The 27288-nt window shown below is 45.3% G+C and overlaps 1 protein-coding gene across 3 annotated transcripts; it reads right to left on the bottom strand.

Annotated features, from left to right (window-relative positions):
* Positions 1-722: 722 nt before the first annotated feature.
* On the bottom strand, positions 723-24915 carry CDC42EP3 (CDC42 effector protein 3). Of its 3 annotated transcripts, XM_087436881.1 has the most exons (3): positions 24625-24915; positions 16142-16245; positions 723-2715 (listed from the first exon to the last, which is right to left on the bottom strand). In XM_087436881.1, exon 3 carries the CDS (start codon positions 2477-2479, stop codon positions 1715-1717), a length of 765 nt encoding a protein of 254 aa, XP_087293007.1. In that variant the 5' UTR covers positions 2480-2715; positions 16142-16245; positions 24625-24915; the 3' UTR covers positions 723-1714. The 3 variants fall into 3 exon arrangements, with proteins under 3 accessions (XP_087293007.1, XP_004418190.1, XP_087293008.1); XM_004418133.3 differs by lacking the exon at positions 16142-16245; XM_087436882.1 differs by lacking the exon at positions 16142-16245 and having other exon boundaries at positions 24711-24915.
* Between the last annotated feature and the right edge of the window lie 2373 nt (positions 24916-27288).

Raw genomic sequence — 27288 nt, 5'->3', positions numbered from 1 at the left:
CTCAATGCTCTCAGGAAACTTGTTTCCTCTTCTGCTTGGTTAGTTGTTCTAATCTGTGTTTCATCTGCACTTCAAAGGTTATTTCAGATGATCAGGTGATAGAATTGCAACAACTCCAAACCTGGTTAAGAAAACAGGGAAGTGTTTGCGAGAGGAAGTCATTTCAGGGATACATTTCAAGGAGAATTGAAAGTTATTGTGTGCAAGTGTTTGTCTTTGAGAGGGAAGGGGTGGTTGACAATGGGACAGGAATCGGTGTGTACATTTCCTGTTCCTGTTTCCTTAACCAATATCCTCAGGGCATCTCTGGCTCCTTGGGGGGAAAATGCTCTCTGCTGCCCTCTTTTTGGCCTCAATCCTGTCTACATGGCACCTGCTGCATGGAAACATCTGTCCTATAGGGGTGGGATTGGGGTCGCAAGAGTTTGCTGTAGAGTGAGTTCAAGTAAGGGAGGAGATTCACAGAAATGAGTTGAGAGGTTGGCATCAATGTTGACTTAACACAAATTCTTATCGCACATGTTCATTTTTCCTAAAATTGAGGGGCCATGTTTCTGTAATCTCAAGTCTTTGGGAAATAATCAAAATTAAAGAGTGGCTGGAAATGACCTCTTACCTTATTTTCAATGCTCATGTACACTTCAGAGAAGCAATTTTTCTAGCCCTGGACTTAAAAAAAAATTACTATTCTCTTAACGTTTTTATTACTCTAAACAAGCAAGTTCATTTTAACATTTACTCTTTATTGTGTTGTATGAAGTACCTATGTAATGCAAGTATGTACTGTACTAAAATACCCACATTTCCAAATCACATTACGTGGTATAACCCACAGTCTCTGCAGAAGCATCATGGGTAACCTGTGCCTTTACACTTTACAATCCATTGTTGGCTGCTGTGAAAAGTATGATAACAGATGAAGGAAAAAAATAAAGCTAAGTAGGAATACACTTTTCCAAACATACATATACACAGCTTACAATGGAACCCCAAAGGAAACAAGTCAAATGGCAACTTTTGATGTAATATCTATAAAATGTAGACTCTGCAATAAAAAGCCAAAGGCACATAAAAATATATTTTAACTTTAAAAATAACTTAGTTACAGTAATACTTTGCTTGTGTCTTACCAACATGTAGCTGACAGTCAAAATTTCGTGATATAGATACACAGTAATATAGAGGGATATATAAGAGCTACAAGAAAACCCCCAAAACCCATAAAGTTGTTCAAATGTGAAAACAGACAGAAGTTTTAACACTGAAGAATTTGCTATGGTGAGCCCAAACAATATAATATAGAAAAGAGTCTAGAAAAAGGCTTAAATGTTAAATAAATTTTGACTTCCTCTTTCTCAGAAAATGTGGAGTAAAGCTTCTGAATGTAACTCGCGCAGCCCTTCACATCTAGTGCCAATCCTGGCCCAGCCAGATTTCCTACGTGTCTGCAAACAAAATGTGAGCTGAACAGCAGCAATGCCCGCCGAAAATGGGTTCTGACTAACTCACTTCCTCTTTTTGCCAGGACAGGTTTTTTTTTTTTTAAACTGTTTTTGCAAACAGGGCATAACAGATAAAAAAATATTTTGTAGGAATATGATTTTAGAAAACCCATCACATAACTGCAAATGTAGCCAGTGAAGCTCTTCTCTTCAACCGTGGTTAGTTTTTTTGATACCTTCTACCTCAGAGGAAAGGAACTGGCGGCTTCCTGTTACTTATTTTTATCCATGACATTCAGCACCTCATCCAAAAATGAGGGCCCAAGATCGAGCTGCAGGGAGAGGAGGGAACCCGTAAGATCAGAGAGCGACTCCTCTGATTTAGTCTTTTCCTTGATGAGCTCGCATGGGGCAGGATGGTCAAACATGTCCTCGGCCGGCCAGTCGGAATACTGTTCGGAGAGGCTGGAGGAGTGGCTGTCCCTGCCCTGGCTGGACCGCGAGGCGGACCCGCTGGAGCCCCATGAGACGTCTCCCTGGTGCACGGTCCCATTCTCCAACAGACTGCTTTTCTCTGGAGCCTTTTCCTCCATGACGGGCTCACAGCTAAGCCTGGGCAGCTTTGCCGGCGCAAAGGACTCCTGTTTGGAATTAAATGTCACTGGTGACAACAAGGGCAACATGAGTGCTTGGGACCCTCCGATGGTGGGGAGGGAGATGGCATTTTTGAGCACTGGGGAGGGCGTTTCTGTGAACATAGAGTCGGAGGTGCTGTTGGCCCGTAAGAACTCGCTATGTCCAGGGAACTGGCCCATGCGTGCTTTCTCCTGGTTTCCAGGTAAGAGCTCATAGTTCCCTTGAAGAAAGGAAATATCTCCAAAGACATCGTGCTGGCCCTCTTTGCCAATGTGGATGGTGTGGCGAAAGTCTCCGAGGGGAGGACTGATCATATCGGGGGACAAAATGTCCCGCAGTTTAAATTTCTTTCCTTTCTTGTTATTGGCAGCTTTCAGGTAAATAGGGGTCTTGGCTGGCATTTTGGAATTTGAGAATGTCTATTTTGCAAAAGGGAAAAAGGGCCACTTTCTTCACAGATGTTCTATGTTTCCGAAAATCCTTTTTGATAGGAATTGTCACATCATTTTTCTCAAGTAGCTTCAGAAGTGGCTCTGAAATGAGATGGGATCTAAGAGACCTTCCTGAAGTTACAGCCAAGTGGGGCTTTCTGGAAAGCCGGTTACATCATCCAGTCCCTTCCACAACATGGAGAAACCTAGAAAAGAAACCAAAGCAGGTTATAATTAGGTGAGCCTCTGGGTTCACTTGGGCCTGTCTTTTTCACAAGAGCCTGCAAATAAAGGCAGGACCAGATCCCACCCAAAGCTGAGCTTTATTTTTGCTGCTTCCTTCCACTAAGTAGGATAAAAACTTTAATCTTGGGGCTGGCCCCATGGCTTAGCGGTTAAGTGTGCACACTCTGCTACTGGTGGCCGGGGTTTGGATCCTGGGCGCGCACCGACACACCGCTTCTCCGGCCATGCTGAGGCCGCGTCCCACATACAGCAACTGGAGGGATGTGCAACTATGACATACAACTATCTACTAGGGCTTTGGGGGAAAAAAAAAGGAGGAGGATTGGCAATAGATGTTGGCTCGGAGCTGGTCTTCCTCAGCAAAAAAAGAGGGGGATTAGCATGATGTTAGCTCAGGGCTGATCTTCCTCACAAAAAAAAAAAAAAACAAACTTTAATCTTCAGGGTCCACTAATCTTAATCCTACTTTAGGGGAAAAAAGAAAAAAAGGAGGGAATGAGAGACAGATTCAAAAACCCCAAACCTATGACATCAGCAATTTTTAAACATGGCCATGAACATAATTTTATGGATATGTCTAAAATTTTAGGCCTTTTCCTCTAAGAACTGCTGTCAGTACATGACCTGAGTGATTTCAGCTCCTCAGATATGACTGGATTTGTTTTGAAATATATTTTCTGTTTTGCTTTGGCATTCACACTAGCAAGATTAATAATATTTTGTTGTTGAGTTCTGTATATAAATAAAATTAATGGAATAAAATTAATAGCCCTATAAAGATGGGCTGGAAATATCATTTACTCAGCAACAGTGACTATTACCTGCTGGTGTCCAACAAAATCTTAGTGAAATGCATTCTTACAGATGAGAAAACAGATTCAGGAGTCAAAGAAACAAAAGCACCCTTTCTCAATAACATACAGTGGGTAAACGAAAGAGCTGGAGCAGGAATCCAGTTGTGGTAAGAGAGGATTTCAGGATTTGGAGGCATTCTGAGATGGAAGGAAAAGAATAAAACTGCTTCTTTTCAAAGAAAAAAGTGTGATCATATGTAATCGGTTGGGTCTTCACCTGGGAGTACTTTTGAAACATTTACTGATAAGCCTGCACCCCCTCGGTGTGCAGAATTCCACAGTAGCCCCCATGATCTGCCTCCTGTGTTAATGCCTTTGTGGGTGGAACCTGTGATTTGCTTCTAACCAACAGAATATGACAGAGGTGATGGAATGTCACTCCTTGATTAGGTTACATTATAAAAGACTCCATCTTAGCATACTGGAGGGAGACTCCCTTTACTGGTTTTGAAAAAGTAAGCCTATGCTGAGAGGGCCTATGGAGAAGAATTCTACCAACCATCTGAGGGAACTGGAAGTGGATCTTTCCCCAGTTGAGCCTCTGATGAGACTACAGTGCCGACCGCTGGTTTGCAGCCTGATGAGACCATGAGCTAAACCATGCCCAGACTCCTGACCCACAGAAACTGTGAGACAATAAACGGGTATTGTTGTAAGCCACTAAGTTTGTGGTAATTTGCTACCAACATAGAAAACTAACACACCCTCCTTGCACATGCTATATGACACGATTAGAACTGATGAGCGACAAGAAAGTTTTGGGGCTCTCAGGCTCTCATTTTACAGATAGAAAATAATATATCTATCTCTTGAAAATAATCCTCCAGCTCTTCAGTCACATCAGCTGACATGGAAAAGCTAAAACCTTTCCCGCTGAGGGAATTCCTGAAATGGTTCTGCTGTGACCTCTCCCTGGCCGCAGAGCAAATAAATAAATAAATACACTGAGGGTGGGGTTAGATGGTGGCCTGAAGAGAGCCACATTTGCTTTGTAGCAGCTAGAGGCCGTCTGCATCTGCCCCATATTTCTTTCCTTTCAGCAAGAATTTTAAATTCATTTCCCGGTGGCAGGTGGCAAGAACTGTGCTCCAGCACCCACTGGCAAGGTAGCAACTGGCTCTGTTTGGGAAGTGGCTTGCACCCAGGCCTGAGAAGGCGCCAGGCCTGAGAAGGCAGAGAATGATGGCTGGAGAGACTCACCTCTACCCAGGCAGCTTTGAGTGTAGGGAGGAGGCTGAGGCAACACGAGGGGGTTTGCACCCAGAGTGGGCTAACCTAGAAGCTGCCAGATAGGACCACACACTCACTGTCTCTCGCTTTCTCTTTAGTCCAGACTAAGGCCCTGGCTCAGACACCTCCCTGAAGTACTGCAGCTGTGGCCACGGGGAGGAGCCCTGCGGGTCTGCCCCCCCACTTCAGGTTAGGCAGGCATGGATGATGGGTTATAGATGCTTGATACTGAGTGAGAAGACAGGAAACCTTAGCCTAGGAAGACATGCTTGTGGGTCTGGACATTTTCTCTCATAGGTTTAACTCTAATTTGGGTCTTGTAACAGTAACAAAGGTTTAAACCCTGGGTCTTCCTAGTAAAACATCAGAACTTCCTTCCCCTGTGAGTGCACAACAGCCCAGGGCTCCTGCCACCCAGGGGTGGCTGGCACTGCCTTCCTGCCCCTCTGGGCACAGCACAACGACAGCCTGCAGGAGCAGGTGGGGCGCCGAGCCCGCAGAAGGTGGGGCCAGTTCTGAGGGTCAGCTGCCCACTGGAGTGGTATGCTTGGCACACATGGCCGGGAGGGCAGCTGCCCTGGAAAGATAGTGTGTCCACTGCAACTCAGGGGCATGAGAGGGCTGCCTGTGGTCAGCTGGTGGAGCCGGGGTCATGCAAGGCCAGAAACGAGGCAGGGCATTTCAAATTATTCAGAAAAATAAAAATACCACGAAGATGCAGCCAGAGAGCAGTTCTCTGCCCCTTGGACTGGCTCACTCACATTCACCCTTTACTTGAACACTGACTGGGGACCCTGGGGAGGAAAAGGGAGGAGGAGAAAAGGGAGGAGACGCTTGCTGCTCTCAGGGGAGGACACCCAGCCCTCCGTCCCTGCCTGGCCACGACCACGCGCACTACAGGCTCCCAGCCAGAGGCTCGCTCTGCCTGGTAGAAGTTGGGTTTTAAGTCAGTGATGTGGACATGAGGGTGGGAGGAAAGCGACAAAAAAATAGAGAAAAAAGTAAGGAAAGGGTTGATGAGTGGAGGCTAGATAAGCCGCAGGCAGCGAGATTCCAGAGAGTGGGAGAAGAAAGAAGATACCTTAAAAGGCATTTTTCTTTCTTTCAACAAATATTTACATAGTATTTACTGCATGACAGGGATGTCGGCTTCTAGGACATTGGAAACAATAATTTGTATTGAATTTCTGCTATGGGCCAGTGCTAAGAGCTCCCAATACATCGGCAGTTTAAAAAAAAAAAAAGGAATTTGGGGCAAAAATGTCAGTTTTACAACTTTAGAAGAGTTGATGTTTGCGATGTGATGCTGGGGAGATATCTGAGAGCTCTGATCTCATCCCTCTATCTTATCTGTTATCTTTCCTCCTCCAGCTCAGGGGCGACCGGGCTTGATCCCAGGAGAGACAATCCAGTATCCATGATTTCTTACACTGACCGCTTCCTCCCCTCCTTTCTGAATATTCTGGGCTCCCTGGCTTATCAATGGACATCCACGCCCCTTTCCCTTGCCAGGCTGACTGCTCTTCAAACGTCTTCTCTGCCATTGCTAACGAAGAAAACTAATGGGCAGTTTCTTCACTGGTAACAAAGTGGCTGGTTGTGGAGAGCATATGGGTGCGTCTCCTGGGAACCAGCACTTTATATGACAGTAAATATTTACTGAGAGCGTCTCTAGGTGCCGGGCACCGTTCCAACCTTTGACATGTACTAGCTCACTCACAAGAACCCACGAGGCTGCTACTGTTAACATCCCCATTTTACAAATGAAGCACTGAGGCATAGACATCGAGTTGCTTTGCCAAGCCCACACAGCTACTAAGCCGAGTGGCCGGGCTCATGCTCCAGAGTTTGAGGTCTTGACACTTAATGAGCACATTCCCCGGGAATCCAGTCAGCTCCCAAATGATGAAGGGGGTGCATTCCAAAGTCTGTTTAAGATATACATGTGTGATAACGCACTGGGCTGATAAGGGTGGGGAACAGGCCTTGTGTACACTGACTGGTGGAAGCATGAGCAGATCCAACCTCAATGGAAGGCAGTTTGCCGATATCTATAAGAACTGCAAATCACGTGCCTTTGGCTCCAGAATTCCACTTGCAGAGATTTATCCAACTTACATATAATACATGTAATAAATGGAATTAATACATGTACAAGGCTGTCAACCTAGCACAGTTTATAACAGCCTTTTGTCCTAACTGTCCACTGATAAAGGACTGGTTATATAAACGAAGGTACACCCATACAAATGAATATTACACAGGTCTAAGAAAGGATGAAGCAGCTCTTTCTATGCTGATACAGAAAGAGCTGCAAAGACATATACATTCAAAGGAAAAAAAGATAGGTGCAAAAGTGTGTAGATACACTGGCATTGGCTTGGATGTCTATAAAACACCTTTGGAAGCATACACAGAAATGACGGTGCCAGCCCACAGGGAGATGAAGGGTGGAAGAGAAGTTTTTCACTGTATATCCTTTTATGATTTTGGATTTCTGAACCATGTGAATGAATTAGCTATTTAAAAAAAAATAAATAAATGACAAGGGCTCAGAGCGCACTTTCTTACACAACCAATTTTATACATGGGTCCTGAAAAGCCTACTGAACCTATGAGTGACTGATCATAATGCAAACACGAGTATGGGAAAACGTGTTCAAAAGCCAAAATCTGGGATGGCAGTATGTGGATATATGAAGACCTCACGAGAGGGCTGAGCTTGTCTCACCTGAGCCCAGCAAAGGGACAGGTGACTTGCTCCTGCAGTGATCAGGCATTCACCGAAGAGGCAGCACCAGTGTGTATTTTGCGGAATGGGAAAGATCTCAGGAGAAGGGTTTTTAGTCAGAAGGAAATGAGAAAAGGAAAGAGACACAAGGATGTTGGAGAAATGGCCGGTAGCAGGGCACCCATGTGGAGGGAAGCACAGGTAGGTGGAGTCGCCGGACCTCGGGGTACAGCTCCCTGTTTTGGAGGTGGCTAGTGAGGCAGGTAGACAACATTCTAAGACAGAACGGCCCTAAATGCCACAACACAAAATCCTGTCCTTCCCCACCATTTTCAGAAGAGGACACTTGGGCTTCAGGAGGCTGCCTCACATGGCAGTAGACAGGGCGAAGGATGAATCAGAGCCAGGGAGCCTGTGTCAGGGGGACACCCAAGAGGCTCTGCTCTCTGCCCAGAAGGAAGTGGGATGTTCTTGTGGTAGGAGAAGAGGAAAGGAAGAGCTAAATCGCAAGGGCTTATAGGCCAGACGTGATTATTAGACTAGAAGTGGTGAGCGAGCCCTCCTGGGTATTCCCAGCAAAATGAAGAGCATTTCTAGCCTTTGTCTATCCATAGGACTCTACCACCATCATGAACTCTTGGGAACTGAACCCTTCGAGGGTGCTCCTGCCCACACCGGGGCTCTCCTGGCTCTCCAGCTCTCTTGTGTCGCTATCATTCCTCCACTCCCACTATCTTCCTCAAATCAAAAGAGAGCAAGTAATCTTCCTATATGTAGCTCTTTCTCAAAAACCCTTCCCTTGACCCTGAAATCTGAACTGTCCATGATTGATAATCCCTTTCTCTAAGTTCTTGGATCACTGTTTGCTCCTCTTTCCTTCACTTAGATGACACTCAAGATAATATTCATCTGGGAAATTAGATGCCTCTGAAAACAAGTTTCTGGTTCCTGGGCACTGAAGAGGATAGATTCTCCAACAAAGGGTTCGACTCCCCAGTCAGTTGCTCGTCACCCTCTATCAAGATTAGAGAGACTGTCGGGCAGGTGTGTGGGCATGGAGCCCAGCTGTGAATGCACAGGCCCCCACTTACAGGAACTGGTGAGCAATCCAAGGGTTCCAAGACACAGAGGACTTGAGAGGAAGTTAAAGCCATGGTTTTGACAAGAAAGGAAGAGTGTCAGGCGGTCATTCCTGCACTAGGCTAGACAATTTATTTTCTTGTGCCTGATTTAAGCATAAGTGACAGTGTTAATAAGAGAAATCACAGCAACCATAATTCAACGAAGAAAAACCTGAAGCGGCCCTTTGCTTCATTTCCTTATCATCCTTTTGGTAAACAGAATGCTGCTGCAAAGACCAAAACAGACCAGTGACCAGGTGGTGGGGAAAAACAAGGGGTTATGAACAAGTGACACACTCAAAAATCAGTTCCTGAATTACGTAGAGTTGACTGTCTTGGCGACTCATGGGGCTTTGAAAAAGAACAAAGAGGTGGAGACTTCTAAAAATTCCATTTATTTTGAGAAAGGAATGTTTTGTTTGTCTACTAATTGTTTTTAGATTAATTCTTAGTGGAGAGAGAGGGTAAAAAATTTCTTGCAGCGTTAATTTAAAACACACATGTATAAAGACAGGGGCAGGGGGGTGTGACTGTCCTGAGGGACAGCGGCCTTTTCCTTTCTTCTTACTTGTGGGAAGTGAGCCTGCACTGGAATTCCCCTTCCGTGCTTAGTTGTCACGTCCCTCAAGGACATCCTAGCATCTGATCGCTTTTCAGTTTGCCTCAGCATTACCTCAGCGTGCCCTCCTTCCTAGCACCCAGACACAGCTCTACCATACCATCTGGGCTGCAAGCAAAAATATTAAATTATTCCTCCTTGAGTCTGAACCAACAGGCCCAGGGAGGGATAATGACTCAACCAAGAATCCTTGACCACCTCGCCACCCCCAACCATATTTCGGGCATTTCTCTCTGCCCCAAAAAACTGTATTTGATCCTGGGCTCCACACTTTAGAAAGGACAGGTGACCTGGAACACGTTCCATGTTCTGAGGAGTCCAAGCAGAAGATGAAGGAGCTCGGTCGTGATATGTGAGAAGCTGAAGGAGTGGAGCAGCTTGAAGAAAACTCAAACACTGAGGGAAAACAAAGCTTTAGGGATTCAAAGGATTCATTTAACTAGAATGGAAAAGGGATTAACTTGTTCTTCAAGGTCCTAGGGTTACTAAGCAGAAGCTATAGGGAAACAGATTTTAGCTTCTTCAAGGGAGAACCCAGGTACCCTGAAAGATGGAATGGGTTGCCATGGGGAGGGGGTGGTGAGCAAGGCATGGGATGAGGACCTCACAGGGAGTGGCAGCCTTGACTCTGAGCCTCTGTGATGGTGCACGGCAGGTGGTGTTTAGTCCCGCTTCCCTCTGAGCCTCCTAGAAGGGAATACTACCACTATCGCTGCTAATTTCCTTATGGCCCCATGTCACATTCGCCTATAAAAACACTCAGTCCTTCCCTAGAAGACTATCCATTTGAAGATGGCTGTGTTTTTACTAATATAGGAATGACCAGTCAACCTTTAGTAACAGAAACACTAAAATATTACTATAATGAGGGCACTCAGGCCAATCCTTTTGCAAACCTCTATAGGAGGGTTTCTCTGAATCAGACAAAATTTTAAAATTCAAGGGAAAAAAATCATAGTATTAGAAACTCAATATTGAACTTAAATGAAAATCTAAGACAAAAGTAAATGTAACCAAAGGGGCCGGCACCCTGGCGTAGTGGTTAAGTCTGGCGTGCTCTGCTTCGGCGGCCAGGATTCATGAGTTCAGATATCGGGTGTGGACCTACACCATTCATCAAGCCATGCTGTGGTAGCGATTCACATATAAGATAGAGGAAGACTGGCACATATGTTAGCTCAGGGCTAATCTTCCTCAAGCAAAAAGAGGAAGATTGGCAATAGATGTTAGCTTAGGGCGAATCTTCCTCAGCAAAAAAGTCAATGTAACCAAAGAACACCCAGTAAACAGCATCCTGAAGGGATGCTTTTCATATTTTTAGTCTGTTTTACTCCACCCATGAGAAGATAAAAAGATGCCTTTTCTATTTTTAGAATCTTATCCTTTCCCCATAGCATCTGAACTGAGGACACAGCCCAGCCGCCCAGCTGTCACGCAATTGAATTTATAGCCAGACTGAGCAGACCATATTTTATAGACCCACTCTGAAAGTCTATGATACATCTCATCTTCAATTATTTATAAATGGACTCTTGTTTATGGTTTAGCTACAGCTCATATTTATTTTTCTTTTACAACTCTGATTATAGAGAGACCCACAAACACCATATGGGAGACTCACTGCTAGTTTGCATATAGTCCTCACATTTATAGGATCTAATTGTACTGTTTGAAAGATGTCTTAGAAGCAAAATTGGAAGACAGCATATCCAACTCAAAGTACCAAGTCTGCACTTTTAAAGACAGCCATTAGACCCTTTCTTCCCATTAAAATGAATTATTGGGGAGGATTCATTATGGACATTGATGTCTGGCGGTTTTAATGAGGCAGGAGAAGGGCAGGTTCTCTCAAAATGCCTGGCTCATTTATCATGACTATTTTTATATAAGATTCAGCTTTAGGTCAGAAGGACCAAGGCAGACCCTCTAGTTTGGTGGGTATGAGTTAAATAAGACCATTACCGTGAATTGCTCCCATGCTTCCCATAACTAACGGATCTGACTTGGTCTGCAAAGCTGCAAAGACAATATCAACACGTCAAGAGAACATGACTGAAGTCTTCAGCAATATTCAGCCACGATATTCCTTCTAAACTCTGCCCCAAAGCAAGTAACTTGTGAAGTTGCTTAGTTACTCACAAAAGAACTACTAATATTTGCCAGCAATTATTCTATGGAACTTCAGCTCTAGCAATAGTAATATCAAATGATCCAAAATAACAAGTTTGACAGATGTCCAGAAATTCAGACTATGGTCACTTGACCCATACCACCATAGAGAGCTGAGTTCTTTGTCCTTTGTCTTTATAGCTCATTCTCAAATTTAGGCCCCTTGAATACTCTATTTCCCTAATGGGGTGATGGACAGGTATGGGATTTCCATGCTATTCTCCCATCCTGCTAGGGCTCTTGACAATCATTCATGCTCAGTGGATGGACTGAAACATGGCTTCTCCACATCACACCAGCACTGGGTATATTTGGAACCTGGCAGTGGCCATTGCATTCTCAATACACTTCCACGGCAGGCTCCCCTGTACTATTTGTATATAAATATCTATACACAAATATTTGCTGAATGAATAAATATCCCCCCTGACTAGGCTGAGAGCTCTTCTGTGAGCATGAGATGGGTCTTACTCGTTTTTTTTGCCTCCCACAACACGTGGTACACAGTGAACTTCAAGTTAAGACGTGTTTAAATCCATAACCCCTGCTAGACCTTCCATCATGAGAGATGAGTGGGTTTGCTCCTGAAGGCCAACCCCCATTCCGTGTCTACAGGGGCTCCTCTAGACAGGCAAATTTGAAATGCCTCATTCCCTAAGGAATTTACACATGTGAACAGTAATGGCTAACATTTGAGTGCCTGTGGTAGGCCAGGCAGGTAAGTATTGGGACACACTTCTTAGGAAACAGTCTTAGATTAAGCCCGTGTCTTAGGTCAGTCAGCCAAAATGCAGAGGAGCTAGGATTCAGCCATGGCTAGACCCCACAGTCTCTGCTCTTAACCGCTGCTGATTGGATAACTGAGGACTGCCATGGAAGTGGGTTGAGAATGGAATGGCCATTCCAGACTGTCTCTTGAAGTCCAACAACATCAAGAGGAAATGATACACTATGATCTCAACATTAGTGAGAAGCAGAAGAGATAACCTGACCTTATCAGGAACCAAGACTGAGTAAAATGGTCCCAGACACCAGCCCCTCCAACTCTAACTCAAAAGGACTTATCAATATTTTTGCTTTTGTCAAAAAGAATCTCAAAAGAAATTTGACTTGATGTAAATGAAAAGCCAAAGGATTAGAATTTTGAAGTAATAAAAGCCCCCTGAGTCTCAAGGAGAAACACAAACATCCTGTTCTTAGAAAAGAGCATTAAGTGCCGTTACTTCTTTTCCCAGAGGAAGCACGTGCGTGGGGCTGCGCACAACCACAAGGCTTTCACCAGGGACAATAGCTCCCTGCCCTCGCTATTGACACTTCACTTCACTTCCCTCTTAACTTGCTGAAACCAAGAACTCTGTGTTCCTTACATAGAATGTCCTCCCACCTTCTTACCATCAACCACTATTCACAACATCCTCCAAGAACTGCCTCAGTCACTTCCTTCCTGGAGGAATTCTCTAACCCACTTCACGCAATCCAGGCTCATTACTGCCTTGCTTGGAGGTTTTCTTAGGGCTCCCGTAGAGCTTATAGTTTGTTTTTTTTTCCTGTTCTCTGGTTTTGTGATTTTATGTCTGATATCTCCAGGTAGGTGGTAAGCTCAATACGGATAAGGTAAGCAAAGGTGCTACAAATAAGAGCTACTGCTGATAAAATCTTCTCTTTATGCTGGATCACTTACAGAGCCTCCTCTTGGGCTGTGAACACAAAAGGCCCTCAAATTTTATTCAATAAGCCCTTTTAGTTTTCCCTCTGCTCATCCCTTAGATCAAGGTCTGAAAAGTACAATAGGTGGGCTGCATCTGGCCCCCTCCTTGTTTTTGTAAATAAAGTTTTATTGGAACACATCTATGCCCATTCATTTATGCATTATCTGCAGCTCAGTAGTTCTCAACTGAGGGTGAATGTGCCTCCCAGGTGACACTTGGCAATGTCTGGAGATATTTTTGATTCTCATGACTGGGGGTGGTGGTGCTAATGGCATCTAGTGGGTAGAGGTCAGGGATGCTGCTAAACATTCTATAGTGCACAGGACACCCCCCACAACAAAGAATTATCTGGCCCCAATTCTCTGAGGTGTGGAAACTCTGGCAGAGCTACTTTCATACTACAAGATCAGAGTTCAGTAGTTGTGACAGACTGTATGTGGCTATCAAAGCCTAAAATACTGACCCTTTACAGGAACAGTTTGAACCCCTCCCTTAGATGTTGGCATTGTCACAGGATTGGATGGTTGCTGTCCATCCCTCAACCTTCAACAATCCTCCTGCAAATAGCTTCAACCACCACCTCTAATGATAACTTCCAAATTAGAGTCTTCAGCCCACACTTACCTAAGTCTAGACCAGTGCTACTCAAAGTGGGTCTGTGGACTAGGGCCAGTCCATGACGAGCTGAGTAAAGAAATTGAAAGTAAGCTTCTAGAAACTTTTTGACATAACAATCAAGCATGTGATCTGCGGATTTTTCTAGCTGGTCAGACTATTGACAAGCGTGGGAGCCATGTGTCATCAGGTTTGCAGGGAGCTGGATGTGGCCCAGGCAGCTACTCATTGTGCACAGCAGTATCAGTAAACAATGGATTGGAAATTGAAACAAACAAAACATGAAAACACTGATCCTTCACAGAAAGCAGCACTGGACTTTCCTTTCCTGTCTTTTATTTTTTTTTATTCACTTTTTTTTTTTGTGAGGGGGACTAGCCCTGAGCTAACATCCAATGCCAACACTCCCCTTTTTTCTTGAGGAAGACTGACCCTGAGCTAACATCCGTGCCCATCCTCCTCTACTTTATATGGGACGCCGCCACAGCATAGCTTACCAAGTGCTGCGTCGGTGCGCACCGGGATCCGAACCTGCGAACCCCGGGCCACCACAGCAGAGCACGTGCACTTAACCGCTTGCACCGCCAGGCCGGCCCCAACCTCTCCTGTCTTTTAGACTTCTCCACTTTGCTTCCCCTGGTACTTCACATTCAACTTGTCCCAGATGGAATTTGCTATCTTTCCTCCTCCTGCCTACCCTGACCATATGCCTCCTGTACTTTCTCCTCTTGGTAAAGGGCAGGAAGTCACCCAAATCCAAACCCCAGTTGTCATCCCCAACTCCTCCCCTTGCCTCACCCTCCACATCAAGTCCTATCATTATGTCTCCTCTAGTCCATCCCACTGCCTCAGCCTTACTTCTAGCCCTCAGGATCTCTCTCCTGCACAATTTGCCTCCCCACCTGTCTCCCCACCTCCAACCTCATCTCCTTCCACTTTATCTTCCAATTTATATCAGAGTGAGCCATCTGGAAGGCTCTTGTAACCCTGTCACTCTCGGCCTTCGATGGCACGCCCACCCTTACAGCCTGGAGATAAGATAGCTTGTGAGGCCCACTTGAGCAACCTGGGTCCCGCCCACCCCTGCAGCTGCATCTCCTGCCAGCTTCCCAGAGCCTCTCACACGGAGCTCCTAGAGTACCTCGCTTACCTCAAACCTACCAACTATCACACTTGACTGTAATCACCCACTAGGCAGCCTTCTTCTCGGGAGAGACAACTATATTTAATCCATAGTCGGTACTGAATAAATGTTGAATGGATGAACACATGAGAAAGTTTGACTTCCTTTCTCTTCAACGCCGCCTGCCCTGCTGAAAATGCGAGCTGGAGTCTTTCTATGACTCCCACAGAAAAAAAATAAACAAATAAAATCATTTAACAAGGAGTTAGTCTCTTTTCTTGTGGCAAATGCCTTCTTTCATTTTTCCATCTGTAAGACATTTTAACCTTTCCCTATCCAGGCAGGGTAAGAATTTAACAGCCTATCAATGCAAGCCACAGTAACTCTACAGGCTCTTACAGGTCTTGGGGATTAAGGCAAAGAATATTTGCCCACATGTTGTTTGACAGGGAAATGACTTCTATCCATGACTGCAATGTGCAAATAACAGTCTTAGAGAGAGAGGCAAGACTCAAGAAAAATTGGACAATACATTCCCCTGAATGCAGACTCCCTAGTTATATTTAAGACAATTTTGAACAAAGAGGCCCTGGAGAAACAATGAGCTCGCTCTCCTGACCTTTCTTTTCAAAAGGAAATGGGTTAAGGGGGAACCTGGATTATTTGACTCAAGAAGTACAAAGGAACTTGAAGAAATTATAATGGACATTCAGTAAAAAAGGGTTGTTTTGAATATCAATGTGTGACTAGGTACTTAAAAAAAAAAAAACACTTCTCAAATGAATGAACGTGTGGGCAAACAAAACAGCAGACAGAGCTCTCGCTGCTGGTCTAGGCCTGAGGGTGGAAAGAACTGGGCCAAAACTTTGAGCCAGCCCTGTAGGATCCTTGTAGAACTCCAGACACATGCGTGCCAGTTACTTCCTGTGTAAATGGAGATAATTACCCCAAACCTGCCTATCTCACAGGTGATATTAAGGGCTGAGTGTGAAAATCTTCATAACAACAAAGCGCTATGCAAGCACAAAGCATTTTCTTTATCCCAAAGGAAAACCTAGATCATCTATTGAAATACATTCTAATTGCCAAAATAACCACTTCCATTTTCTCCTTAAACGTTGTCCATAGCAGTCATCAATAAAATGGCTGCAGATGGGGCTACAATGGTTTGTGTCCGCCCTGTGAACAATCTCCACAATTAGAAGGGATTCCTACCTCCAGCTTGATCAGAGGATAATTCCTTCTGTCAATGGCACACAGGGCTAACTTCTCCTATACACATACAGGCATCCTTTATCTCCAGGTTCAATTCTTCCAGCCTTGAGAACAAATGAGACTTCTCTGAGTTGGGAAAATTACAATCAACCGTTATCGGTCAGATAAAGAAAAATTTAAGGGCATGTGGTTATTTTAAGTGTTTGGTAAGCTGTCAGGTGAGAGGGAATCTGTATGGTCCCAAGGAAAGAACTAGGCATGCGATTAAGGTTCACGGGGAGGCCAAGTAGGAACGGACGTGAGGAAGAAGTCTAAAACTTGAGTTAATCAGCTCCAATAGGAGAGGCCCATCACAGGAAGTTTTCCCTTGAGTCTGAGCTTGCTGAGGGATTCCAGAGGGAAGGGAGGGAAGGAGGGAGGGAGAGAGCAAGCATGCCTGCACTGGGACAGAAGTTAGGGTAGCCATCCTCTATGCCATGTTTCTAATTTGAAGTAGCAGCCCCTGGTATGTGCATGTAAGTAAGCTACATGTACATACAAAGAGATGACATAATCATAGACTTGTGCTTACGATATATTTACATTTAATACGACAAAGTATTTTAGGACAGTGGTTCTTCACACTGTGTTCCCTGGAACCCTGGGGTCTCAAAGCAGGCCCCTGAGACCCTGGTGAAGGGAAGAGAGACAGAGAAAGTAGGGCCAATATCCCAAGCTGTCCCTCCCTCCTCCTCAACCAAAGAAATTCTACTACTATCTGTTAATATATTGGGCTTATGTTAAGATTTTCTTTCTTTTCCTTGGCTAAAAAAAAAGAAAGAAAAAAGTTTGGAAGAGAATTGGGCCAAGGAAGATTCGTGCTCTGTCACTCAAACTCTTAGCGTGAAATCACATCAGAATGAGAGAGTGGGGCTGTAATGAGGACCCTTCCATCTGTGAAATGGTAGAGTTCTGTGATTCTACATGTTTGCAGAAACATCTAGCTTTCAGGGAATTTTAAGAAAAAAATATAATACTTTTTAATGAAGTTAAGACTATCCTTAGAATCAAAATACTTTTTGCCAGCTTATAAAATTTTCATCATCTTTTCCCATCCTTCCTGGTATTAAATTAAGGGCACAAAGCAATGCCAGTGACTCTCTCTGGGAGCCTCAGTTTTCTCATCTGTAGAGTGGGGACAGTAATGGGGAGTGGCTTCTTAGGAGGAGACAACACACATCAAGTCCTGTTGGGCAATGAGTTTACAATCAATGGAAGGGGAGATTATTATTATTAATTACTCCAAAAAACTAGAGCTACATAAGGAACAAGACAGGCTGGAAACTCACCGTGGGGATTTCTTCCAACCTATTTCTTTTAGATCTTGAGATCTGGCCACCTAAACTGATTGTTTTAAATATAGGGTGAAAACCCCCAACTGTTCCAGTTCCAAGCCTAATGCCCCATTCTGAGGGAAAAAACTGGAATTGGAAAGAAGTCAATGTTTTACTCCACACACCACCCCTGAAACAAGTCAGCAATGGCACTCCACCAGGCTGGCACGCGGAGCACCAGGTGAGCCCACGGCTTAAGGGCTTTTTCATGAGGAAGACAGAACAAAATCCACCCATAAGCATAAACTTACAATAAACTTATATAAGGCCAAAAATCAACATTATTTTGAAGTCGTTTCCCTCTGAAGTCATCTGAGAGCAAGAAAAGCTTCCAGTCTGGTGCTCTGACATGCACGCAGTGGGACATGTAGCAGATTCACTCAATGAGAAGCAGGAACTGGAGAGAGCCTTCCGCATGCCTCCATCCAGCCCCTGGCTAGTCACTCACATTCAACAACATTTATTCAACAACAAACATCTACTGAGGGCCTACTAAACGCCAGGCACAATGCTAGGAATTGAGGCTACAGCAACGATGTGCTCACGGAGCTTAAAGTCCAATGTGGAGAGACAGATGATCAATAAAGACATCAATAAACAGTCATGGCTGGGGAGGTCCAGGCGAGCACTAGGAAACACACCGACCCTTACTCTCTTCAGCACCTGCGCTGCCCGGCCTGTGCTCTAAGTGGATACACAGCACCAAGTCGCCACAGTCACACCTGGGCACAAGGGAGCTTCGGTGAGGTGGCAACTGCCCAGCCAAGAGGACTCCGAGGAAGCTCTGGTGGCGGCTTGATTTTCAGAGTACCTTGGGTGGTCACTATGCCAGAACCAAAGGGCTGGAGGTGCCTCCCTTTGAATTTGAATATTCTGTAGCCTGGGAAAGAATAATTTTACTATAGCAAGACTTAAATAAGTTAGGTAAGTGAAAATGATTTCTGCCTTGATGACACTAAGAGAAGATGTTGCTCTAGGCAGAATCAGATAACATGGTGAGGATTAGACTGTGCACTTTTTCATTAAGTCCTATTGTAAAAAAGATGCATGCCATGATAAACTAGATTCAGTCCCCACCCTGACGGAGCCAGTAGTCTAATTAAACAGCCACAAGGGTCAATAAATGATAATTTAAATGCGTAAATGTTACAATAGGAGAAGGTACAAAACACTATGGAAATGCCTCAGATTCAAGGAAAAAGAATACTAGAACCACAGCAGTTTAGAGCCAGGAGAGAGCTTGGAGGAGGTCCATCCACTTCCTCTGCACCCCCATCCTTCCTCTGTCCCCACTTCTTCACCAATGAGGGGACAGAGCCTACCCAGAAGGGCAGGGATTTGCCTTGTGACATAGCTGGCCATCAAGGACTCAGAGCCTCATGTCCTGCTGTGTTAAAATCAACGTTATAAGTCTGAACTGACCTTTACTAAAAAAAAAGGTTAAAAAAATAAATAGGAAAGAAATCAAATGCATTTCAAAATGGCAAAGCCACATTTTACCAAAAATGCCTTTGCTTGTTTAAAAATGTGTGTAGCCTAAATCATTATAATGGATTTGAACAGAACAGGTCTTTTTCAACTAAACACACAGTGATCTATCATTGGCATGATGTGTCTACAAATATGACCTTCAAGTTGTCACCAGAACATGACGGATTCCCAAATGTGTAAGCTGTCTAAATAGAGGCCTAACTTTGAAGTTCTCTGCCTTCCATGCTGGCTCATGCTGCCCTGCTGGAAATCTGCAATGGTTTGTTTTTCAACCCAGGGTTTTACATTATTAGTAAGATAGCTATGCTAATAGGTGCCACTAATCCTGGCTCAATGGATTCTAGATGCTAGAACTAGAGATTATCTGAAATCATCTAGCACCAAATGCCTCATTTTAGAGATTAAAAAAAAAAGACCCTAAGAGGTCACCGTTACACAGTTTGGATCAGAGCTAAGACCAGAACCGATGTTTTCTGATCTCTAGTTCTTCTTTGATTGTCTCCACTTATTCTGCATTAGTCTTATCAAATAGCAGAATGATGGGGTGTTTGCTGGCATCTTCTGGTGTTCTTGTGGCTCTAAAATGCTCTTAGGTTCCTTCAGCTCTGTAGGGCAGACTGCAGAGTATGGCTTCTGCCTCTGGCTGGATGGTTCCCACAGCGTATTTCCCGCTGGATTAGTCCTGCCAGCTGCTCTGTGGGCAAAACGACTTGTGAACTCTGGACACTCTCCTGCTGTGGAGATTCACTGTACACAGTGGCGTATTAAATGATCTGAAAAGTCCTGCAGAAAGGGACCTTAATCAAATGGGTTTCCTGAAGAACCCTTTTCTGATGCTCTCCATGTCTCAGGGTACACTTTAGATGGTGCAGTGTTAGCTGAATGCAGGTGTGTGATCTCTGCGACACGGTTTAACCAAGAACCAAAGGCTAGGAGGCTAATAATGACCTTCTCAAATATGCAAATAAAACCCAAATCACTGAAAATTTGGGTTTTGTAAAATTTTAAGTTTGGGATTTGAGGATTCTACTATTAATTGATGACTTGAACAAGCAATAAAGATAATGCAAATATTAATTTGGAATTCATCAGCTTTCAAACTCATCAGTTGGCTTGGCTCTTTAGAAACAATAAACTTTTTAATATCAACATCATGGTTTGTATTATAAAACTATATGGTTTAATTTTAAAAACCGCCTTTCCACTACAGGTACTGTCAAACTCAGTCCATTATCACGAGACTCTGGTGAAACAGGGCACTGAAGAAATATATCATGGCCATGGAAGGGATTTCTTTTAAAGGAAAGAAACACACCTGACTATTGCTGTCGCACTATTTGGCTACCTATAATATTATTTATTCTGGTTTGTGGGGTATCGTTTTGTTTTGTAGCCTTTTAAAGGGTGGGGCCAGGAGAAGGGAAGATTGCAAATGGAGGTGGACAGCTCTAAGGCTAATTACCCTTGGTTTTGAGGCAACCTGGGTTGTTTCAAGCCGTCCTTTCTGCCCCACTTATGTCTGAGCAGAGTCTCCTGAGCAGCTCCCTATAGCTAATCACACACCCACAGAGTCAAAGGCAGTGGATGCCAGGCAGCCCCTCACAAGCTACAACCCAGGGCACCCCTCTAGGTCTCAAAGGTCTCCTTACTCTCTCACACCAGAAGCTTATCTGGCAGGGCCCAGGCCATGCGCAGAACTGTAAGGGGGCCTGACTTCCACCAAGGACAGAGCCCTCCTATCCTGCTTACTCGTGGCTCCTGCCTCTTGCTTTAGCTCATCTTGGAGCAACATCATGTCAAAACATGTATTCAATGTCCACTGAGTGCCGGGGACTGAAGGGCCAGGCATTGTGGATGTGGTCATGGCCTCAAGGAGGTGACCGTCCAGACTGGTTACTGGACCTCGCAACCGGACCCTCTAGAACTTCAAAGCAAGGATGAGGTCCACACTGAGCTCCACTGCATGCCTAGCCCCCCCAAATTCCTTGTTCCTGGCTGTCACAGGGCTTTCTGTCTCCTTCCAGAGTCCTACATTTTCACCTAGCAAATCTCCTTGTTTATGGTATAAACTAAACTGCTCATGTTCTTTCTAGCAGTTTGATGCTGGATCTGCTGCAGGAGAAGAAAGTTGCCATACTGTGGGATTAAACTGTCTTCAATAACAAAATAATTCACATGGTATTCCTTAAGGCTGGTAATTACTGTCATCTTCCTTAGGGCGGTGGCACTGTGAGATATAGGGTACTGCAAAACGAATTCCCTGCCAGAGGCCAAAAACCCTAACAAGAGGCAGATTTAATAGCTTCTCTGCCCCTCCTTCCTGATGGTGGGGGAATGGTATTTAGTACAAGGTCAAATAGACCTGGATTCTAACCTGATTCTGCTACTTTCTTAGCTGTGTGACTTTGGCCAACTTTAAACCTTTCTGAGCCTGTGTTCTCATCTGGAAAATAAGAACAATACTATCTACCTCAAAGAGTAGTTATGAATATTAAATGAGAGAACCAGTATTAAGCACCTAGCAAAAAACAAAAGCAACAATGAAAGCATCAAACTTTTACTGTGCCTACTCTGGACCAGGCACTTTCTAAGTGCATTGCATATTTTTTAACTCACTTAATCCTCAGAGTAATATTAATATCCCCATTTTATAATTGATAAACTGAGGTACACAGGCTAAGTAATTTGCCAAAAATCACACAAGTATTAGCGCCAGAGCTAAGAAATGAGCTCAGGCAGCCTGACTAAGAAAGGTTTCTTAGCCTCAGGGTGTTTTCCTATCTCCTTAACCTAAAGAGGTGCTGACTTTCATGCAGGATTCGCCACCCACACATGTACATATTGGGTTGTTAAACTGCATATGTATGTTTAGGTACATTCCTTACTGTGTAATTTTGGGCAAGTTATATTAACAGGTCTGTCCTCAGTTTCCACACCTGTAAAATGGGGATATTAACAGTTCCTCCTTCATAGAGTAATTGTTACAAATAAATGAGTTAATCAATTTAAAGGGCTAAGAAGAGTGCTCAGCATTTAGGCTTCATGTAGGAAGTACCTTTACCATCCCAAGTCATGAACAGTGCGATATATTAGGAGAATTCTTGGGCTTCAGCACTTGGTAAAGGAGATTTTGTGGCTGGCTGAATCTAGTGGTTTCAAATGACTATACTTGTTCTCTGGCAAACCTACTGCATTTAAAAATAGATTTAAGTCCTTATTCAATCAATGAATAAACAGGTCCACAGAATTCTGCTTAGAAAGAAATTAGGCAGCCTACATGAAATCAGCCTGAAAGCAGGAACTTTAATAATTAAAAAAAAATTCAGAGCAGTCTTCCTGGAGGTTTTTCAGGTTATGAATTGTATTCCACCCAGTGGATATATGTTATGGCTACTGGGCAAAGAGTTTGAAAAATTTATGGCCTGGTAAAAATCTTTGGGTAATATAGGTTAAAACAACTTTATCCCTAATGCTATTGAACACCACAAATTTTAGAAGTGAAAAATGTCAGCTTTTGTGAACATGGTGGACATAAAATAAAACACATTAAAGGAAAAACTGGAGAGCAGATAGGCTAAACTAGCTCATGTGAGCACTTCTGCAGTAATTTTTATGGCTTTCTATTTACTCATCTTGCACCACATTTAAATTTACAATAAAAAGCAAAAAATGTGCAATGCTCATTACTCTAGCTGTCTTTACATATTCCACTGAGATACAAAACAGAATCTCACTGCTCAGATTTTGTGGGAAGGGGGAACTCATCTTATTTCATGTCTGTAGCTGCTGCCACAGCCACAGCACCACGTTCTAGTCATGGAATTCACAATGTAAATCTCTTGCAGATGATACCGCTGGAAACAGAAACTGTCATGGATCCAGAAACGCTTCCAAATTTCTTCTCTAAAGTTCTTATCTGTGAGCCCAGAGGCTGGTACTGTTTTATTCAATGAGTGAGGCCTATTGGGAAATCTACATTCTTTGGGAGGCTTAATGAACTCTCAACTGTTCCTTGACCATACAGTCTTTACCATTTATTTCACATGTGACAATGCTAAACATTTCACAACCGCCAACTTATCTCTGAGTGTTTAAATCTATTCTGAAAAGGATTTGTGTCTCACACACACACACACACCCCTGTGTAGCTTATTCTTAAATGCCAATAAGAGCTCATACCAATTTCAAGTGGTATCAAAGAGAAGACCTCTGGAACTGACCGGAAAAGAAAAGAAGCTGCATTTCCTAGTTGTTCGATGAAAGATCTTTTCTAAGTTAGAACATTATAGGAGTCTTTTAAATCGCCTTAGGGATACCCCTGGGGCATCATCAGAGCTTCAAAGCAAGCCTTTTGTCTCCCAGTGATGTTAAGGAGAAGTCCCCAAGATTGGCTTTGCTATTCAAATATGGACATCTGCTGCTCTCCTAATTTTTGTTCTTTTTTAAAGGCAGCGCCCCCCAAGAAACTCTAGGATATTGTGAGGTCTAAGAGCTGGGAGCGGGGAGGAAATCTTTGTCTCCCTAACACATTCATCAGTTCCTTCCCCCTACCCAGCACCTCCATCCCCAGAACCCCCTGCACCCTCAGCACACAGAGCAGCGATTCCCCCAAATACACAAGGGCTGGAAAGGTTCATGTTGCAATACCCTCCTGACATTGCTATTCCCGCCCTCATTTTAATTCACTCACTTTTTTTTTTTTTAACAAAATGTAATTACTTGACTGTCAGCCTGGGCTGCACTCTGGGGCTTTTACTCCTTTCAACACAGCTGTGCTCCCGGCTTTGATGCTGCTGTCCACGCAGCTTGTCCCAGCCACAGCCTGGCTCTCGGTAACGGTAACATTCAAGTGCATATTTATTTTTAAACTGACCTCTCCTAGACTGTACAGTATAAAGGAGGTCCTGCCAAAAATTATGCTACTTTCTATTTATAAGATGAAACACATGCTTCCCAAACTCGAGGGGGGATGGACTGTAATAACTTATAACGAAAAAGTGACTGGCCAGAGCCATCCGTCCTTACATGTCTACTTGTCTGTGTCAAGACACTTTGTCTCAAGAAAAAAAAAATCTTGAAAACCCTTCAGCTGTTCAGAAACCAACGGCGCGCGCGCGCGCACACACACACACACACTTCAACCGCCAGATCTGCAGGTTGGAGCCCCAGCCACAATGCACCCCGTCAAGTGAGGAGAGGGCACCCAGCTGGTACTGTCACTTCAGATCTGCACAGTGCACCCATGTGCGGCCCTGCTGCCAATCCACGACGGGAGGGGAGCGGTAGCCATGTGCGGCTTGTTCTCAGAGGGAAAAATGCAATAGGCGCCCAGAATGGCTGTCAAGGAGGGTGCAGTGTAGCCGTGCAGCCGCACCCTGAAAAGTGGTGGGCACAAATGGTGGAGCTCTGCGTCCTTGTCGTGCCGCTCGAACCCCTCCCGGTTTGCTTTATGTCCCCTTTGGTCTTTTGGACAACAGCTGGGAAGGCGATGCCCTCGGTATTCCCACTCCCTGTACGTTTCCAAGCCTAGTACCCCGCGCATGCCGGAAGCGGCCACGGCCACCGGTGGGACAGAGTCACAGGCAGAGAAGAAGGAGCCGTGGGCAGGCAGCAACTCACCAGCAGCCCCGAGGATCCCAGCCGCTCGCAGCCCCCGGGCCGGGCGCCCCGCACCGACGCTTCCCGAGGGCGCACGCAGTCCCTACCCGCTACGAGCAGATCCAGCTGGTCGGCCGGCGCGGCGCCTCCTCACAGCATTATCCGCTCCGAGACTGCGTGAAGGCGCCCGACGCCGCGGGTCTCCAGGCTCGCCCACCCGCTCGGGTTCCGCCGCTACGCGCCCCGCAGGATGAGGCGGCGGCCGGGAAGGAAGGTGGTAGCGAGACTGAGCGCGCGGCGGCCGGACGCACAGACTGAACCTGTGAAGGGCGGGGTGGCGCGGGGCGGGGCTGGCGGCGCGCGGGGCGGGGCCGGGGCGGGGCGGAGGGCTGGGGCGGCCGAGCAGACCTTCTCTGCCGCGGTACCTGCGCCCTGGCCGGGGGCGGGCGTATGGGGGTCACCAGGCACAGGGCCTGCGGGCCCTCGGAAGACAATGGGCGCCCACTCTTACCTCCCCAGCGCCACCCCCAGGGATGCGGCTTCCCTTGGAGATGTGTTCAGCTCCCTCGGCACAAAGAAAGGTCGCGGGACGCTCTGTTCAAAGAGGAACCTCGGTGCGCTGGCGCCTGGGTGCCCGAGGACAAAGGGACTCCACCCGCACCCCGGACACCTGCACTAAACCTCGTTCGCCCACCTCTCCCGGTCCCCACAAGCCGACCTAGCCCTGCGCAGCGGGCGGGCGACTCTCGGGGAAGCGGGGCCACCTAACCGCGCCCCCTCTGCCCAGCCTCGGGTTCCCGGGCCACTCGTTGCCCTGGCTTGGGGGGGAGGGTCGTGTTCTGTCAGTTTCCAGCTCGCTCCCCTTGGAGCTGCCGCCAAATCCCGGAGAGTGGATTTGGCGCGTTGGCGACGCCGGAGGCTCCCGTCTGATCAAGTGGGCATGCGAAGAACAGCCGACGCTGCAGGTTTTGCCAGTCCAAGGGGAGGTGTTTCCTCTCCCGCAGGGTGCCTAAAAAAGACTTGCCTAAAGCTGGGGCAAGCTGGTGGCTGTTGCCCCCCACGCGCGATGAGGCACAAGTGGCGCAGCTGCCGGCCCGGGAGCGTAAAATTCCGCCCTTGGCGGCACCTGCGCCCGCCGGTCAATCCGGAGACCGAGCACACCCCGCCCCTCCGCCCAGAGGCTGAGCGAGGACCCGGTTAATTAATTTCCTTAATCCGTCTGCGTCTCTTCCTCCTCGAGTCGTCGGCCTGGGGAACGAGTAGGCGACAGGAAAGGGCGGCGTTTTCCGGCTGTGAGGTCCCAGCCGGCACAGTCAGCCTGGGGAGGGGGCTGGAACCCAGGGGAGTCGGGCGCTGGGGGCCTGGCCCCAGCCCTGGGACTTTCAGGTTGGATGGAAATCCTGGCACAAAGCAGAGGACCTCCAGGGGACCTTGACTTTCCAGCGTGGTATCAGCTTCAGGTCATCACCGCAAGGCCCTTGGATCTGTCTGAAACCCTAGAGCGGGTGCATGAGAAGCCGACGTTGTAAACCACGGCCGAGGTTAAGGTGAAGTGAAAAGAAAACGGTCACAACTGCTCTGGAAAGCAAAGTACTTGGGTGGAGTGTTAAAAGCCTCAAAGAAAATAATAGTTGGCAGGTCAAATGGCCAGGAGGTTGGAATTCAAACTCAAAACTCTGCTGAAGTGATGTTAGAAATCTGACAAGCACAACAATCCATGAAGATAAGAGAGCTGGCATTGTTTCCTTTCTTCAAATGACAACTGCTCTGAAGTTTCCTTTGGCACATACCTGGATTTTACTCCAGATTCCTGCGAGTTTTACTTGGGGTTCATATTTCAAAATATATGTTCCATTTGGCACTAATGTATATATTTTATGTATGAATTTATTGAAAAATATTAAATGTTACTGGCCTACTTAGATAAAGGTATTTTTATAAATATTTATGCATAGCTTTCATTGCATATGGTATTTTTATAAGTACAAATAGTATGTAAATATATTTATTAAATACCACATAAAAATTCGTTTTACACACACACAAGACATTCTTTACACATATGTCTTGTGTGTAAAATTTTTTTCATTTGCTGGGTTGTTAGCTACTGTTAAAAAACACTTTATTTCCACACAACTAAGTAAGTAACAGCTTGTGGAAAAAATAGAGTGGCAAGTTGCGTGAGGTAGCAATTTTATTGCAAAACCCCATTTTCACTTTTCTACACTGTTCCTCCCCTTCTAGAGACTTTCTCTCCCTCTCTGCCCTTTCTTTATGAGACTTCACTTCTGGGCTCTGAATGATTTATCCAGAACCTGCACCTTGTAGGGGCCAGTGGTGCTGATTTGATTTATCTTGGCTTCTTTGGTGCCCCATGTTATTTGTTTGTACTGATCATCTCCTTGGTACTGAGCATCTCCGGTGAGAGAGAATGCCCTTATTTAGTGAATTATCTTTCCAAACAAGTGCATTTCCTATACTAACTATGATCGCTTTTGAGGTTTGGTGGATTTTGATTTCAATATGGAAGAGAGAGAAAAGCTTTGTTTTAGAAAGATTTTAGGGGTTCTGAGATTCTGCTCTGAATTATGGAAAGTTTTAGCCTTGAAAAGTTGGTGGTAGCCTTAGAAGCCTAAGTGAGACTAAGAAAGTGGGCATAGAGCAGATATTTTAATCAGGTTCAAT

The sequence above is a fragment of the Ceratotherium simum genome, chromosome 11 (genome assembly GCF_057802395.1).
Source record: "Ceratotherium simum simum isolate JZ-2026a chromosome 11, ASM5780239v1, whole genome shotgun sequence".
NCBI classification, from domain to species: Eukaryota; Metazoa; Chordata; class Mammalia; order Perissodactyla; family Rhinocerotidae; genus Ceratotherium; species Ceratotherium simum.
This window is presented reverse-complemented; position numbering and strand designations above follow the sequence as displayed.